The 16447-nt window shown below is 39.7% G+C and overlaps 1 protein-coding gene across 4 annotated transcripts in view; it reads left to right on the forward strand.

Moving 5' to 3' along the window:
• The window catches only part of PRPF40B (pre-mRNA processing factor 40 homolog B), a 296834-nt gene that overhangs the window by 59967 nt on the left and 220420 nt on the right, over nt 1-16447 (forward strand). For all 4 annotated transcript variants that reach the window (XM_053708036.1, XM_053708037.1, XM_053708038.1 and 1 more), the window contains exon 2: nt 3188-3268. In XM_053708036.1, coding sequence (XP_053564011.1) covers nt 3188-3268 — 81 coding nt within the window. The remainder of the gene's footprint in view (nt 1-3187; nt 3269-16447) is intronic.

Consider the following 16447-nt stretch of genomic DNA (forward strand, 5'->3'; position numbering starts at 1 on the left):
AGAGGGGAGAGAGAAAGAGAGAGGGGGAGAGAGAGAGGGGGGGGGGGAGAGAGAGAGGGGGGAGGTGGGGAGAGAGAGGGGAGAGAGAGACAGAGGGGGGAGATAGAGAGAGGAGAGAGGGGGGAGAGAGAGAGAGAGAGAGAGGGGAGAGAGAGATAGGGAGGGGAGATGTGGAGAGAGAGAGAGGGGAGAGAAAGAGGGGGTATAGAGAAAGAGAGAGGGGGGAGATAGAGAGAGAGACAGAGAGAGAGGGGGGAGAGAGAGACGAGAGGGGAGAGAGAGAGAGGGGAGAGAGAGAGGGGGGAGAGAAGAGAGGAGAGGGAAGAGAGGAGAGGGGAGTGATGAGAGAGGGGAGCGAGAGAGAGGAGAGAGAGAGAGGGGGGAGAGAGAGAGGGGAGCGAGAGAGAGAGAAGAGAGAGAGGAGAAGAGAGAGGGGAGTGAGAGAGGGGAGATAGAGAGAGGGAGAGGGGAGAGAGAGGGGAGAGAGAGCGAGGGGGGAGAGAGAGAGGGGGGGGAGAGAGAGAGAGAGGGGAGATGGAGAGAGAGAGGGGAGAGAGAGAAAGAGATAGGGGAGATAGAGAGAGAGGGGAGATAGAGAGGGAGAGAGAGAGAGTGCGCAAAAGAGGGGGGAGAGAGAGAGTGCAAAAGAGAGGGGGAGAGAGAGAGCGAAAAGAGAGGGGGGAGAGAGAGAGCTCAAAAGAGAGGGGGAGAGAGAGCGCAAAAGAGAGGGGGAGAGAGAGAAAGCAAAAGAGAGTGGGAGGGAGAGAACGCAAGGGGTAGGACCACTGTACTGCAAAAAATGGCACGTGTGAACGGGCTTTTTTGGACTAGTTTACTATAAAAAAAATTATAAAATATGAGGGAAAAAATGGAAAAAAACACACACAACTTTGACCCCCAAAATCTGTTACACATCTATAATCACCAAAAAACAACCATGCTAAATAGTTTCTAAATTTTGTCCTGAGTTTAGAAATACTCAATGTTTACATGTTTTTTTTGCAAGTTATAGGGCAATAAATACAAGTAGCACTTTGCTATTTCCAAACCACTTTTTTTCAAAATTAGCGCTAGTTACATTGGAACCCTGATATCTGTCAGGAATACCTGAATAACCCTTGACATGTATATATTTTTTTTTAGAAGACAACCTAAAGTATTGATCTAGGTCCATTTTGGTATATTTCATGCCAAAACTTTAGGTTTCCCACTGAAATTATTTACAAACAGCTTCTGCAATTATGGCAAAAATGGTTGTAAATGCTTCTCTGGGATCCCCTTTGTTCAGAAATATCAGACTTATATGGCTCTGCGCACCACATGTGTTTTTTGCCCAGCAGTGAAGGGGTTAATTAGGGAGCTTGTAGGGTTAATTTTAGCTTTAGTGTAGTGTAGTAGACAACCCCAAGTATTGATCTAGGCCCATTTTGGTATATTTCATGCCACCATTTCACCGCCAAATGCGAGCAAATAATTTTTTTTTTTTTTACATTTTTCACAATTTTAGGTTTCTCACTGAAATTATTTACAAACAGCTTGTGCTATTATGGCACAAATTCTTGTAAAAGCTTCTCTGGGATCCCCTTTGCTCAGAAATAGCAGACTTATATGGCTTTGGCGTTGCTTTTTGGTAATTAGAAGGCCACTAAATGCTGCTGCGCCCACACGTGAATTATGCTCAGCAGTGAAGGGGTTAATTAGGTAGCTTGTAGGGAGCTTGCAGGGTTAATTTTAGCTTTAGGGTAGAGATCAGCCTCCCACCTGACACATCCCACCCCCTGATCCCTCCCAAACAGCTCTCTTCCCTCCCCCACCCCACAATTGTCCCCGCCATCTTAAGTACTGGCAGAAAGTATTTTAGCTGTGATGGACCCCTGCCTTAACCCCCAACCTCCCTGATCCCCCCCCCCCAGCTCTCTAACCCTCTCCCCTACCTAATTGCCGCCATCTTGGGTACTGGCAGCTGTCTGCCAGTACCCAGTTTGCCCCCAAAAACAAAAGTATTTTTTTTAATTTTGCACTTTAAAACTTTTTCTGTAGTGTAGCAGCCCCCCCACAATACCCCCCCCCCCAGATCCTTTTATATTTAAAAAAAAAATGTAATATTTTTTTCCCCCCTCTCCCTCCTCATTGGTGTCAGTGGCTAATGCACGCGCGCCCCCGCAGGCCCCCTGCACGCTCCCGGCACACAGCGTGCACATTGCACTCACAGGAACCGATGCTGGGTAGCGATGGGCCGCCCACCCGCCTCCCTGCTACGCTCCCAATTACCAACGAACAGCACCATCGCTACCGGTGCAGAGAGGGCCACAGAGTGGCTCTCTCTGTATCGGAGTCTTCTAAAAAGGTATTGCAGGATGCCTCCGTATCGAGGCATCACTGCAATACCCTGAGAGCTGCTGGAAGCGATTGCGATCGCTTCCAGCACTCTGTTAGACAACTGACGTACCAGGTACGTCTATTGTCATTAACTGGTCGTTTTTGCATGACGTACCTGGTACGTCAGTTGTCATTAAGGGGTTAATGACTTGGAGAGGATCTTGAAAGAGGAGTGGGAAAAAAATCCCTCCTGAGATGTGTGCAAACCTGGTGGCCAACTACAAGAAACATCTGACCTCTGTGATTGCCAACAAGAGTTTTGCCACCAAGTACTAAGTAATGTTTTGCAAAGGGGTCAAATACTTATTTCACTCATTAAAATACAAATCAATTTATAACTTTTTTGAATTGCGTTTTTCTGGATTCTGGTTGTTATTCTGTCTCTCACTGTTCAAATAAACCTACCATTTAAATTATAGACTGGTCATTTCTTTGTCAGTGGGCAAATGTACAGAATCTGCAGGGGATCAAATAATTTTTTCCCTCAACTGTAAGTGTAGCTTTTTTCTTCTTCTACACTCTCTATTAAAGTCTATGGGGAGAATAAGTTAGCGTAGTAGTGACATCTGAAGTCCTCAAGATAGCACGCGTTGGGTTTCGCTTGCGTGCAAAACTTTTACTTTCAACTTCTAATATGCGAACTATCCCATGCGTATAAATAGATTACTTCTAGCAACGTTTACGCTCAAGCGAAAGCGCTTGTAATCTAGCCCAAAGTGTTTATTTACTGTTTCACCAGTTGACAATTACACAGTTGCTGCTGATTTAATATATATATATTTATATATTTATTTATTTTTGCTTCCAGTCAGTGCCAGACTCAGGAACTGCTCCTCCCGGGCAGCCGTCACCTTTCCCTACTGTACCTCCCCTGATGCCTCCACCTTTTGTAAGTTGCTTTTTTCATTTATTAATAAATGTGTTTATATTGTTGTGATAATCTCTGTTAAAAATAAAACCTGTAGAATATGGAATAAGATTGATGTCAAAATGACAAGTGTGTGTGATTCTTTATCATTGTACATAAATTGTGACATATGTATAGAAATCTAAATTTACAAATACAATTATTTTTTTTTAAATGCAAATCTTTCATTACAAATACAAGTCTTTTTTTGGAAATACAATTTTATATTTTGGAAGTACACTTTTCACTTGCACAATTATTTTTTTTCTTTTGGAAGTACAATTTTTTTGTTGGCATTACACTTTCAGCATGTGTCAAAACTGTTTAAAATAAATGCTAGTTCCCATTTTGCTAAAGGACTTGTAATGTCACAAAATGCATTTCAGACGTTTCACTGGGTACTAGCAACTGTTTTGCTTTCAATTAAATGTGAAAAAATTGCTGACAACAACAGCACATCAGTTCCTGAGGTAAACTTTTTAACCTTTATCATGTAACATACAACATGGCTTAACATGTTTAGTAATGGTTCTCACTTGCATAATACAACACTATACAGATGTATATTAAGTTTGGTGTTTTAATTACAGTTTTCATGGCAGCAAGAAAATTTACTGTAGTATGTGTCTTCTTTCAGAATATGTTTCTCCAACATTGGTGTGTCCGGTCCACGGCGTCATCCATTACTTGTGGGATATTCTCCTCCCCTACAGGGAAAGGCAAGGAGAGCACACAGCAAGAGCTGTCCATATAGCTCCCCCTCTGGCTCCGCCCCCCAGTCATTCTCCTTGCCGCTCTGAACAAGTAGCATCTCCACGGGGATGGTGAGGAGTTTGTGGTGTTAGTTGTAGTTTTTTATTTCTTCTATCAAGAGTTTGTTATTTTAAAATAGTGCTGGTATGTACTATTTACTCTGAAACAGAAAGAGATGAAGAGTTCTGTTTAAAAGAGGAGTATGATTTTAGCAGCAGTAACTAAAATCAATTGCTGTTCCCACACAGGACTGTTGAGATGAGAGAACTTCAGTTGGGGGGAACAGTTTGCAGACTTTTCTGCTCAAGGTATGGACTAGCCATTTTCTAACAAGACTGTGTAATGCTGGAAGGCTGTCATTTTTCCCTCATGGGGATCGGTAAGCCATTTTCTTAGACTTAGAAAGAATAAAGGGCTTATTATGGGCTATTAACTGGTGGACACTCTTAAGGGCTAAATCGATTGTTTATTTAAGTTTTTATTTAAAGTTTGAAGTGGATTTCACACTTTTATTATTTGGGGAACGTTTTTTTTCACCAGGCACTAGTTAAGACACCTTCCCAGTCAGGAAGGGCCTTTCACTGTATTAGGCAGAGCCTCATTTTCGCGCCATTATTGTGCAGTTTCTTTTAAGTACAGTGCATGCAGATGCATGTGAGAGGGTCTGGTGTCCACTGAAAAAGTTCCTAGAAGGCTTGAAATACCCCCCTGGGATAGTTGAAGTCACAACAAAGGCTGTGGCTGGGACTGTAGTGGGGTTAAAATTGCAAACGGCTCCTGTTTCCACATTTTAAGGGTTAACAGCTTGAAAATTGTGGTGCAATACTTTGAATGCATTAAGACACTGTGGTGAAAATTTGGTAAATATTGGATAATTCCTTCATAGTTTTTCACATATTCAGTAATAAAGTGTGCCCTGTTTAACATTTAAAGAGACAGTAACAGTTTTGTTTTAAAACGGTTTTTGTACTTTATTAACCAGTTTAAGCCTGTTTAACATGTCTGTACCTTCTGATAGATCATGTTCTGTATGTATGGAAGCCAATGTGGTTCCCCCTTCAAATATATGTGATAATTGTGCCATAGCGTACAAACACAGTAAGGACAGTATTGTCACAAATAATAAGGTTGCCCAGGATGATTCCTCAGATGAAGGAAGTAGAGATAGTTCTACATCTTCTCCTTCTGTGTCTATACCAGTTATGCCCGCGCAGGCGACCCCTAGTACTTCTAGTGCGCCAATGCTTGTTACTATGCAACAATTGACGGCAGTAATGGATAACTCCATAGCTAATATTTTATCCAAAATGCCAGCATTTCAGAGAAAGCGCGATTGCTCTGTTTTAAACACTGTAGAGCAGGAGGGCGCTGATGATAATTTTTCTGTCATACCCTCACACCAGTCTGAAGTGGCAGTGAGGGAGGGTTTCTCAGATGGAGAAATTTCTGATACAGGAAGAATTTCTCAGCAGGCAGAACCTGATGTTGTGACATTTAAATTTAAATCAGAGCATCTCTGCGCATTACTTAAGGAGGTGCTATCTACTCTGGATGATTGTGACAATCTGGTCATCCCAGAAAACTTGTGCAAGATGGACAAGTTCCTAGAGGTCCCGGTGCACCCTGATGCCTTTCCGATACCTAAACGGGTGGCGGACATAGTGAATAAGGAGTGGGAGAAGCCAGGCATACCTTTTGTCCCTCCTCCTATATTTAAGAAATTGTTCTCTATGGTCGACCCCAGGAAGGACATATGGCAAACAGTCCCTAAGGTCGAGGGGGCGGTTTCTACACTAGCCAAACGCACGACCATTCCCATTGAGGACAATTGTGCTTTCAAAGATCCCTATGGATGAAAAATTGCAGGGTTTGCTTAAAAAGATTTTTGTACAGCAAGGTTACCTCCTTCAACCTATTTCGTGCATTATTCCTGTCACTACAGCGGCGTGGTTCTGGTTCGAGGAACTGGAAAAGTCGCTCAGTAGGGAGACTCCGTATGAAGAAGTGATGGACACAATTCATGCACTTAAGTTAGCTAATTCCTTTATTTTAGACGCCGCTTTGCAGTTAGCGAGATTAGCGGCGAAAAATTCAGGGTTTGCAATTGTGGCCCGCAGAGCGCTCTGGCTAAAGTCTTGGTCGGCGGATGTATCTTCCAAGACAAAATTGCTTAATATCCCTTTCAAAGGTAAGACCCTTTTTGGGCCAGAATTGAAAGAAATTATTTCAGACATCACTGGGGGAAAGGGCCATGCCCTCCCACAGGATAGGCCTTTCAAGGCTAAGAATAAGTCCAATTTTTGTTCCTTTCGCAATTTCAGGAACGGACTGGCTTCTAACTCGGCAGCCTCTAGACAAGAGGGTAACGCTTCCCAGACTAAACCAGCTTGGAAACCAATGCGAGGCTGGAATAAGGGTAAACAGGCCAAGAAGCCTGCTGCTGCTACCAAGACAGCATGAAGGGGTAGCCCCCGATCCGGGACCGGATCTAGTAGGGGGCAGACTCTCTCTCTTTGCTCAGGCCTGGGCAAGATATGTTCAGGATCCCTGGACACTAGAAATAGTCTCTCAGGGTTATCTTCTAGAATTCAAGGAACTACCCCCAAGGGGAAGGTTCCACATTTCTCACTTATCTTCAAACGAAATAAGTCGACAGGCATTCTTACATTGTGTAGAAGACCTGTTAAAGATGGGAGTGATACACCCAGTTCCAACTGTGGAACAAGTTCAGGGGTTTTTACTCAAATCTGTTTGTAGTTCCCAAAAAAGAGGGAACTTTCAGACCAATTCTGGATTTAAAAATTCTAAACAAATTTCTCAGAGTTCCATCGTTCAAAATGGAACCATTCAAACAATTTTACCTACAATCCAGGAGGGTCAATATATGACTACCGTGGATTTAAAGGATGCATATCTACATATTCCTATCCACAAAGATCATCATCAGTTCCTAAGGTTAGCCTTTCTGGACAAACATTATCAGTTCGTGGCTGTCCCATTCGGACTAGCCTTCTCCAAGAATTTTCACAAAGGTGCTCGGGTCCCTTCTAGCGGTTCTAGGACCAAGGGGCATTGCAGTGGCACCTTATCTGGATGACATTCTAATGCAAGCGTCGTCTCTTTCCAAGGCAAAGGTTCATACAGACATTGTTCTAGCCTTTCTCAGATCTCACGGGTGGAAGGTGAATGTAGAAAAGTGTTCCCTGTCTCCGTCGACAAGAGTTCCCTTTTTGGGAACAATAATAGATTCTTTTGAAATGAAGATCTTCCTGACAGAAGTCAGAAAGTCAAAGCTTCTAAACGCTTGTCAAGTTCTTCTCTCTATTCTGCAGTCTTCCATAGCTCAGTGCATGGAAGTAGTAGGGTTGATAGTTGCAGCAATGGACATAGTTCCTTTTGCTCGAATTCGTTTAAGACCATTACAACTGTGCATGCTCCAGGAGACAGGATCACCTGTCTCAGGGAATGAGTTTCTACAGACCAAAGTGGGTCATTGTCACGACCGACGCCAGTCTATCAGGCTGGGGCGCGGTCTGGGATTCCCTGAAAACTCAGGGTTTATGGTCTCGGGAAGAGTCTCTTCTCCCGATCAACATCCTAGAACTGAGAGCGATATTCAATGCTCTCCGGGCTTGGCCTCATCTAGCGAAGGCCGGATACATAAGATTCTAGTCAGATAACATGACGACTGTAGCTTACATCAACCATCAGGGAGGAACAAGGAGTTCCTTGGCGATGAGAGAGGTATCCGAGATCATCAAATGGGCGGAGGATCACTCCTGCCACCTATCTGCAATCCACATCCCAGGAGTAGACAACTGGGAGGCGGATTATCTGAGTCGTCAGATTTTCTATCCGGGGGAGTGGGAACTCCACCCGGAGGTGTTTGCCCAGTTGACTCAATTATGGGGCATTCCAGACATGGATCTGATGGCGTCTCATCAGAACTTCAAGGTTCCTTGCTACGGGTCCAGATCCAGGGATCCCAAGGCCACTCTAGTGGATGCATTAGTGGCGCCTTGGTCGTTCAACCTAGCTTATGCGTTTCCACCGTACCCTCTCCTTCCCAGGCTTGTAGCCAGGATCAAACAGGAGAAGGCCTCGGTGATTCTGATAGCTCCTGCGTGGCCGCGCAGGACTTGGTATACAGACCTGGTGAATATGTCATAGGCTCCACCATGGAAGCTACCTTTGAGACAGGATCTTCTAGTACAAGGTCCATTCGAACATCCAAATCTAATTTCTCTGCAGCTGACTGCTTGGAAATTGAACGTTTGATTTTATCCAAGCGTGGGTTTTCAGATTCAGTGATAGATACTCTGGTCCAAGACAGAAAACCTGTGTCGAGAAAGATTTACCATAAAATATGGAAAAGATATATCTGTTGGTGTGAATCCAAGGATTCTCCTGGAGTAAGATTAAATTCCTAAGATCCTCTCCTTTCTCCAAGAAGGTTTGGATAAGGGATCGTCAGCGAGTTCTCTAAAAGGACAGATTTCTGCTTTATCTGTCTTGTTATACAAACGACTGGCAGCTGTGCCAGAGGTACAAGCTTTTGTACAGGCTTTGGTCAGAATCAAACCTGTTTACAGACCCTTGACTCCTCCTTGGAGTCTAAATTTAGTTATTTCAGTTCTTCAGGGGGTTCCGTTTGAACCCTTACATTCCATAGATATCAAGTTGCTATCTTGGAAAGTTCTGTTTTTGGTTGCTATTTCTTCTGCTAGAAGAGTTTCTGAATTATCTGCTTTGCAGTGTGATCCACCCTATCTGGTGTTCCATTCAGATAAGGTTATTTTGCGTACCAAGCCTGGTTTTCTTCCAAAAGTTGTTTCCAACAAGAATATTAACCAGGAAATAGTTGTTCCTTCTCTGTGCCCAAATCCAGTTTCAAAGAAGGAACGTTTGTTACACAATTTAGATGTAGTCCGTGCTTTAAAGTTCTATTTAGAAGCAACAAATAATTTTAGACAAACATCATCCTTGTTTGTCGTTTACTCTGGTAAGAGGAGAGGACAAAAAGCTATTGCTACCTCTCTTTCTTTCTGGCTGAAAAGCATTATCCGATTGGCTTATGAGACTGCCGGACGGCAGCCTCCTGAACGAATCACAGCTCACTCCACTAGGGCTGTGGCTTCCACATGGGCCTTCAAGAACGAGGCTTCTGTTAATCAGATATGTAAGGCAGCGACTTGGTCTTCTCTGCACACTTTTGCCAAATTTTACAAATTTGATATTTTTGCTTCTTCGGAGGCTGTTTTTGGGAGAAAGGTTTTGCAAGCCGTGGTGCCTTCTGTTTAGGTAACCTGATTTGCTCCCTCCCTTCATCCGTGTCCTAAAGCTTTGGTATTGGTTCCCACAAGTAATGGATGACGCCGTGGACCGGACACACAAATGTTGGAGAAAACAGAATTTATGCTTACCAGATAAATTACTTTCTCCAACGGTGTGTTCGGTCCACGGCCCGCCCTGGTTTTTTAATCAGGTTTGAAAATTTTTTCTTTTTCTTTATACACTACAGTCACCACGGCACCCTATAGTTTTCTCCTTTTTCTCCTAACCGTCGGTCGAATGACTGGGGGGCGGAGCCAGAGGGGGAGCTATATGGACAGCTCTTGCTGTGTGCTCTCCTTGCCTTTCCCTGTAGGGGAGGAGAATATCCCACAAGTAATGGATGATGACGTGGACCGGACACACCGTTGGAGAAAGTAATTTATCAGGTAAGCATAAATTCTGTTTTTTTATGTTGTCCTTTACTATACAACATGCTTTAACATGCCTAAAGTGCTTATTCTGACTAGTGTTATACAATAATGTACTAATACCCAGTGTTCTCCCCAGGGCCTTTTTAGTGGGTACACCAACCGGCTGATTCTACTGACCACTGGGATAAAATTTAAGCCAATATGGAGCTAACAGTTATTATTATATGTTTTCAACGTATGTTGCGCATATTATAATTTAATCAATTCATGTTAAATTATTAAATTAATTTGTGGTTTGGGTGCCTCAAGTAACATTAATAAATAAGAATGCTATAACAATGTTATAATATTGCAAAGCATTACACTGCCCCCACCCCACTACTACATAATACCACCCATCTGGCAAACCTTTCTGTGGAAATCACTGAATACCATACAACATGCTTTACATGCCTTAAGTGCTTATTCTGGCTTTGTATTATACAATAATGTACTAATACCATACAACATGCTTTACATGCCTAAAGTGCTTATTCTGGCTTTGTATTATACAATAATGTACTAATACCATACAACATGCTTTACATGCCTTAGGTGCTTATTCTGGCTTTGTATTATATAATAATGTACTAATACCATACAACATGCTTTACATGCCTAAAATGCTTATTCTGGCTTTGTATTATACAATAATGTACTAATACCATACAACATGCTTTACGTGCCTTAAGTGCTTATTCTGGCTTTGTATTATACAATAATGTACTAATACCATACAACATGCTTTACATGCCTTAAGTGCTTATTCTGGCTTTGTATTATACAATAATGTACTAATACCATACAACATGCTTTACATGCCTTAAGTGCTTATTCTGGCTTTGTATTATACAATAATGTACTAATACCATACAACATGTTTTACATGCCTAAAGTGCTTATTCTGGCTTTGTATTATACAATAATGTACTAATACCATACAACATGCTTTACATGCCTTAGGTGCTTATTCTGGCTTTGTATTATATAATAATGTACTAATACCATACAACATGCTTTACATGCCTAAAATGCTTATTCTGGCTTTGTATTATACAATAATGTACTAATACCATACAACATGCTTTACGTGCCTTAAGTGCTTATTCTGGCTTTGTATTATACAATAATGTACTAATACCATACAACATGCTTTACATGCCTTAAGTGCTTATTCTGGCTTTGTATTATACAATAATGTACTAATACCATACAACATGCTTTACATGCCTTAAGTGCTTATTCTGGCTTTGTATTATACAATAATGTACTAATACCATACAACATGTTTTACATGCCTAAAGTGCTTATTCTGGCTTTGTATTATACAATAATGTACTAATACCATACAACATGCTTTACATGCCTAAAGTTCTTATTCTGGCTTTGTATTATACAATAATGTACTAATACCATACAACATGTTTTACATGCCTAAAGTGCTTATTCTGGCTTTGTATTATACAATAATGTACTAATACCATACAACATGCTTTACATGCCTTAAGTGCTTATTCTGGCTTTGTATTATACAATAATGTACTAATACCATACAACATGTTTTACATGCCTTAAGTGCTTATTCTGGCTTTGTATTATACAATAATGTACTAATACTATACAACATGTTTTACATGCCTAAAGTGCTTATTCTGGCTTTGTATTATACAATAATGTACTAATACCATACAACATGTTTTACATGCCTAAAGTGCTTATTCTGGCTTTGTATTATACAATAATGTACTAATACCATACAACATGTTTTACATGCCTAAAGTGCTTATTCTGGCTTTGTATTATACAATAATGTACTAATACCATACAACATGTTTTACATACCTAAAGTGCTTATTCTGGCTTTGTATTATACAATAATGTACTAATACCATACAACATGCTTTACATGCCTAAAGTGCTTATTCTGGCTTTGTATTATACAATAATGTACTAATACCATACAACATGCTTTACATGCCTTAAGTGCTTATTCTGGCTTTGTATTATACAATAATGTACTAATACCATACAACATGTTTTACATGCCTAAAGTGCTTATTCTGGCTTTGTATTATACAATAATGTACTAATACCATACAACATGCTTTACATGCCTTAAGTGCTTATTCTGGCTTTGTATTATACAATAATGTACTAATACCATACAACATGTTTTACATGCCTTAAGTGCTTATTCTGGCTTTGTATTATACAATAATGTACTAATACCATACAACATGTTTTACATGCCTAAAGTGCTTATTCTGGCTTTGTATTATACAATAATGTACTAATACCATATAACATGTTTTACATGCCTTAAGTGCTTATTCTGGCTTTGTATTATACAATAATGTACTAATACCATACAACATGCTTTACATGCCTAAAGTGCTTATTCTGGCTTTGTATTATACAATAATGTACTAATACCATACAACATGCTTTAGATGCCTAAAGTGCTTATTCTGGCTTTGTATTATACAATAATGTACTAATACCATACAACATGCTTTACATGCCTAAAGTTCTTATTCTGGCTTTGTATTATACAATAATGTACTAATACCATACAACATGCTTTACATGCCTTAAGTGCTTATTCTGGCTTTGTATTATACAATAATGTACTAATACCATACAACATGCTTTACATGCCTAAAGTGTTTATTCTGGCTTTGTATTATACAATAATGTACTAATGCCATACAACATGCTTTACATGCCTAAAGTGCTTATTCTGGCTTTGTATTATACAATAATGTTCTAATACCATACAACATGCTTTACATGCCTAAAGTGCTTATTCTGGCTTTGTATTATACAATAATGTACTAATACCATACAACATGCTTTACATGCCTTAAAGGGACACTCAGGTTAAATTAAATTTTCATGATTCAGATACAGCATGTAATTTTAAACAACTTTCCAATTTACTTCCATTACAAAAAATGTGCACAGTCTTTTATATTTACAATTTTTGAGTCACCAGATCCTACTGAGCATGTGCAAGAATTCACTATAGACTTCAGACTATACGTATATGCATTTGTGATTGGCTGATTGCTATCACATGGTACAAGGGGAGTGGAAATATACATAACTTTGAAATTTGTTATAAAAAAAATCTACTACTCATTTGAAGTTCAGACTAAGTACTATTGCATTGTCTTGTTATCTTGCATTTGTTGATTATGCAAATCTAATGTGTTGACTGGTCCTTTAAGTGCTTATTCTGGCTTTGTATTATACAATAATGTACTAATACCATACAACATGCTTTACATGCCTAAAGTGCTTATTCTGGCTTTGTATTATACAATAATGTACTAATACCATACAACATGCTTTACATGCCTAAAGTGCTTATTCTGGCTTTGTATTATACAATAATGTACTAATACCATACAACAGTGGTTGACAATTGTGTGCCATACAACATGCTTTAACATGTCTAAAGTATAAAGTACTAAGGAATATTGATTTTGTTAGGCATTTCTCCACATTCAATTGAAAGTAAAACAGCATCTTGTTTCCAGGCAAACTACTAAAATGCCTACTGTAACATCACAAGTCCTATAGCATTACAGAAAATATAAACTATTCGTATAGAGTCATTACTACAATACATACTGTACGTAAGAATTGCAGAACAAACGGTACTGATGCATGTTCCTTAGACCAAATCTCTATAATCAGAATAATCTAGTGCTAAAACATTTATTTTATCCAAGTACATTTTTATTGATGTATATAATGCATTTCTTATGCAGATCCTGTTGAGACGTTTTTCAGACCTATTTAGATAGCAAGTTTTCCAGCTCAGTGACTTTTTTACATTTACGTTTTTGCATGGCCTTTGAGTTAATATTTTACCTGAATGTTTGTATTCTGAAGTACTCACTCTGTTGCTTAGAGACCTACTGCTAGTTGTATTTTTTTTTTCCAGCTTACGTTCATAGATACATTTAATAGCCTCTAGTTATGAAGCCGTCTACTTACCTGCATTCGTCGGCCCAATATGCTCGCCTAAGCTCGCCTCAGATCGCCGCCGCGGACCTGAATACGTTCGCCAAAGTTATCAATAAATCTGTCAAAAAGCCGCGCACTAAGTACGGGGCGATGAGCAGCGGACTGTGATAGTTATCACTCATCAATCTTGCTGCTCTTCGGCTTTTTTACAGCTTTATTGATACCCCTGTCACTAAGCACTCACACTATACTATACTGTTCTACCCCCTATACAGGCGCCCCCGGAGCCCCCCGCAACTAAATAAAGTTATTAACCCCTAAACCGCCGATCCTAGACCCCACCGCAACTATAATAAATATATTAACCCCTAAACCGCCGCTCCCGGACCCTGCCGCCACCTACATTATATCTATTAACCCCTATCCTGCCCCCCTATATCGCCGCCACCTACATAAACTTATTAACCCCTATCCTGCCGATCCCGCCGCAACTAAATAAATTGTTTAACCCCTAAACCGCCGCTCCCGGACCCCGCCTCCTACATAATACCTATTAACCCCTATCCTGCCCCCCTATACCGCCGCCACCTATAATAAATTTATTAACCCCTATCCTGCCCCCCTACACCGCCGCCACTATAATAAAATTATTAACCCCTAAACCTAAGTCTAACACTAACCCTAACACCCCCCTAACTTAAATATTAATTAAATAAATCTAAATAATATTACTCTTATTAACTAAATTAATCCTATTTAAAACTAAATACTTACCTATAAAATAAACCCTAATATAGCTACAATATAACTAATAGTTTTAGGATTTATTTTTATTTTACAGGCAACTTTGTATTTATTTTAACTAGGTACAATAGTTATTAAATAGTTATTAACTATTTAATAGCTACCTAGTTAAAATAAAGACAAATTTACCTGTAAAATAAAAACTAACCTAAGTTACAATTACACCTAACACTACACTATAATTAAATAAATTATTCCTATTTAAAACTAAATACTTACCTGTAAAATAAACCCTAAGATAGCTACAATGTAATTAATAATTACATTGTAGCTATTTTAGGATTTATTTTTATTTTACAGGTAACTTTGTATTTATTTTAACTAGGTACAATAGTTATTAAATAGTTATTAACTATTTAATAACTACCTAGCTAAAAGAAATACAAAATGACCTGTAAAATAAATCCTAACCTAAGTTACAATTAAACCTAACACTACGCTATCATTAAATTAATTAAATAAATTAGCTACAAATACCTACAATTAAATACAATTAAATAAACTAAACTAAATTACAAAAACCCCCCACTAAATTACAGAAAATAAAAAAATATTACAAGAATTTTAAACTAATTACACCTAATATAATATATAGGTAGTTATTAAATAGTTAATAACTATTTAATAACTATTGTACCTAGTTAAAATAAATACAAAGTTGCCTGTAAAATAAAAATAAATCCTAAAATAGCTACAATATAATTATTAGTTATATTGTAGCTATATTAGGTTTTATTTTATAGGTAAGTATTTAGTTTTAAATAGGAATAATTTAGTTAATAATAGTAATTTATATTTAGATTTATTAAAATAATATGTAAGTTAGGGGGGTGTTAGACTTAGGTTTAGGGGTTAATAATTTTAATATAGGTGGCGGCGGTATAGGGGGGGCAGGATAGGGGTTAATAAGTTTAATATAGGTGGCGGCGGGGTCCGGGAGCGGCGGTTTAGGGGTTAAACAATTTATTTAGTTGCGGCGGGGTCTGGGATCCGCAGGATAGGGGTTAATTAGTTTATTTTGGATGGTGGCGGTATAGGGGGCGGCAGATTAGGGGTTAATATGTATAATGTAGGTTGCGGCGGGGTCAGGGAGTGGCGGTTTAGGGGTTAACATGTTTGTTATAGTGGCGGCTGGGTCCGGGAGCGGCGGTTTAGGGGGTAATAACTTTATTTAGTTGTAGCAGGGTAGGGGGGGGCAGATTTGGGGTGTTTAGACTCGGGGTACATGTTAGGGTGTTAGGTATAGACATTTCCCATAGGAATTAATGGGATATCGGGCAGCAGCGAACATGAGCTTTCGCTATGGTCAGACTCCCATTGATTCCTATGGGATCCGCTGCCTCCAGGGCGGCGGATTGAAATCCAGGTACGCTGGCCCGGAATAGTGGCGAGCGTACCTGGTAGTAGTTTGATAACTACCAAAAGTACACCACACAAAAGGAACAAGAGCACTAGTTTAAAATATAAAACATAACCTTTATTGGTTATTAAAATTAGGACATACAGTCAAATGAGAACAAATAGAGTTGGGATACCTCTGGCTGGCAGACTACCAGAGGTATCCCAACTCTATTTTTTCTCATTTGACTGTATGTCCTAATTTTAATAACCAATAAAGGTTATGTTTTATATTTTAAACTAGCGCTCTTGTTCCTTTTGTGTGGTGGACTCTATATGCCTTTAGAGCGCTAGTGCCCCTGCCTTGTTTCCTGTGTATCCCCGGAGTACTTAGCACTTTTTGAACGCTGGGTTCACAAAGGTCCTACAGAGCCACGGTGCCGGTTTTGAAAAGGCACAGCGCGAAGCAGCCCGAGGATTGGTGGAGACCCAGTGGAGATTCTGTGTGACGGTGGTCGCAGCTGCTATTCTAGCCATCCGGTTGGAG

This window comes from Bombina bombina, chromosome 3 (assembly GCF_027579735.1).
Source record: "Bombina bombina isolate aBomBom1 chromosome 3, aBomBom1.pri, whole genome shotgun sequence".
NCBI classification, from domain to species: domain Eukaryota; kingdom Metazoa; phylum Chordata; class Amphibia; order Anura; family Bombinatoridae; genus Bombina; species Bombina bombina.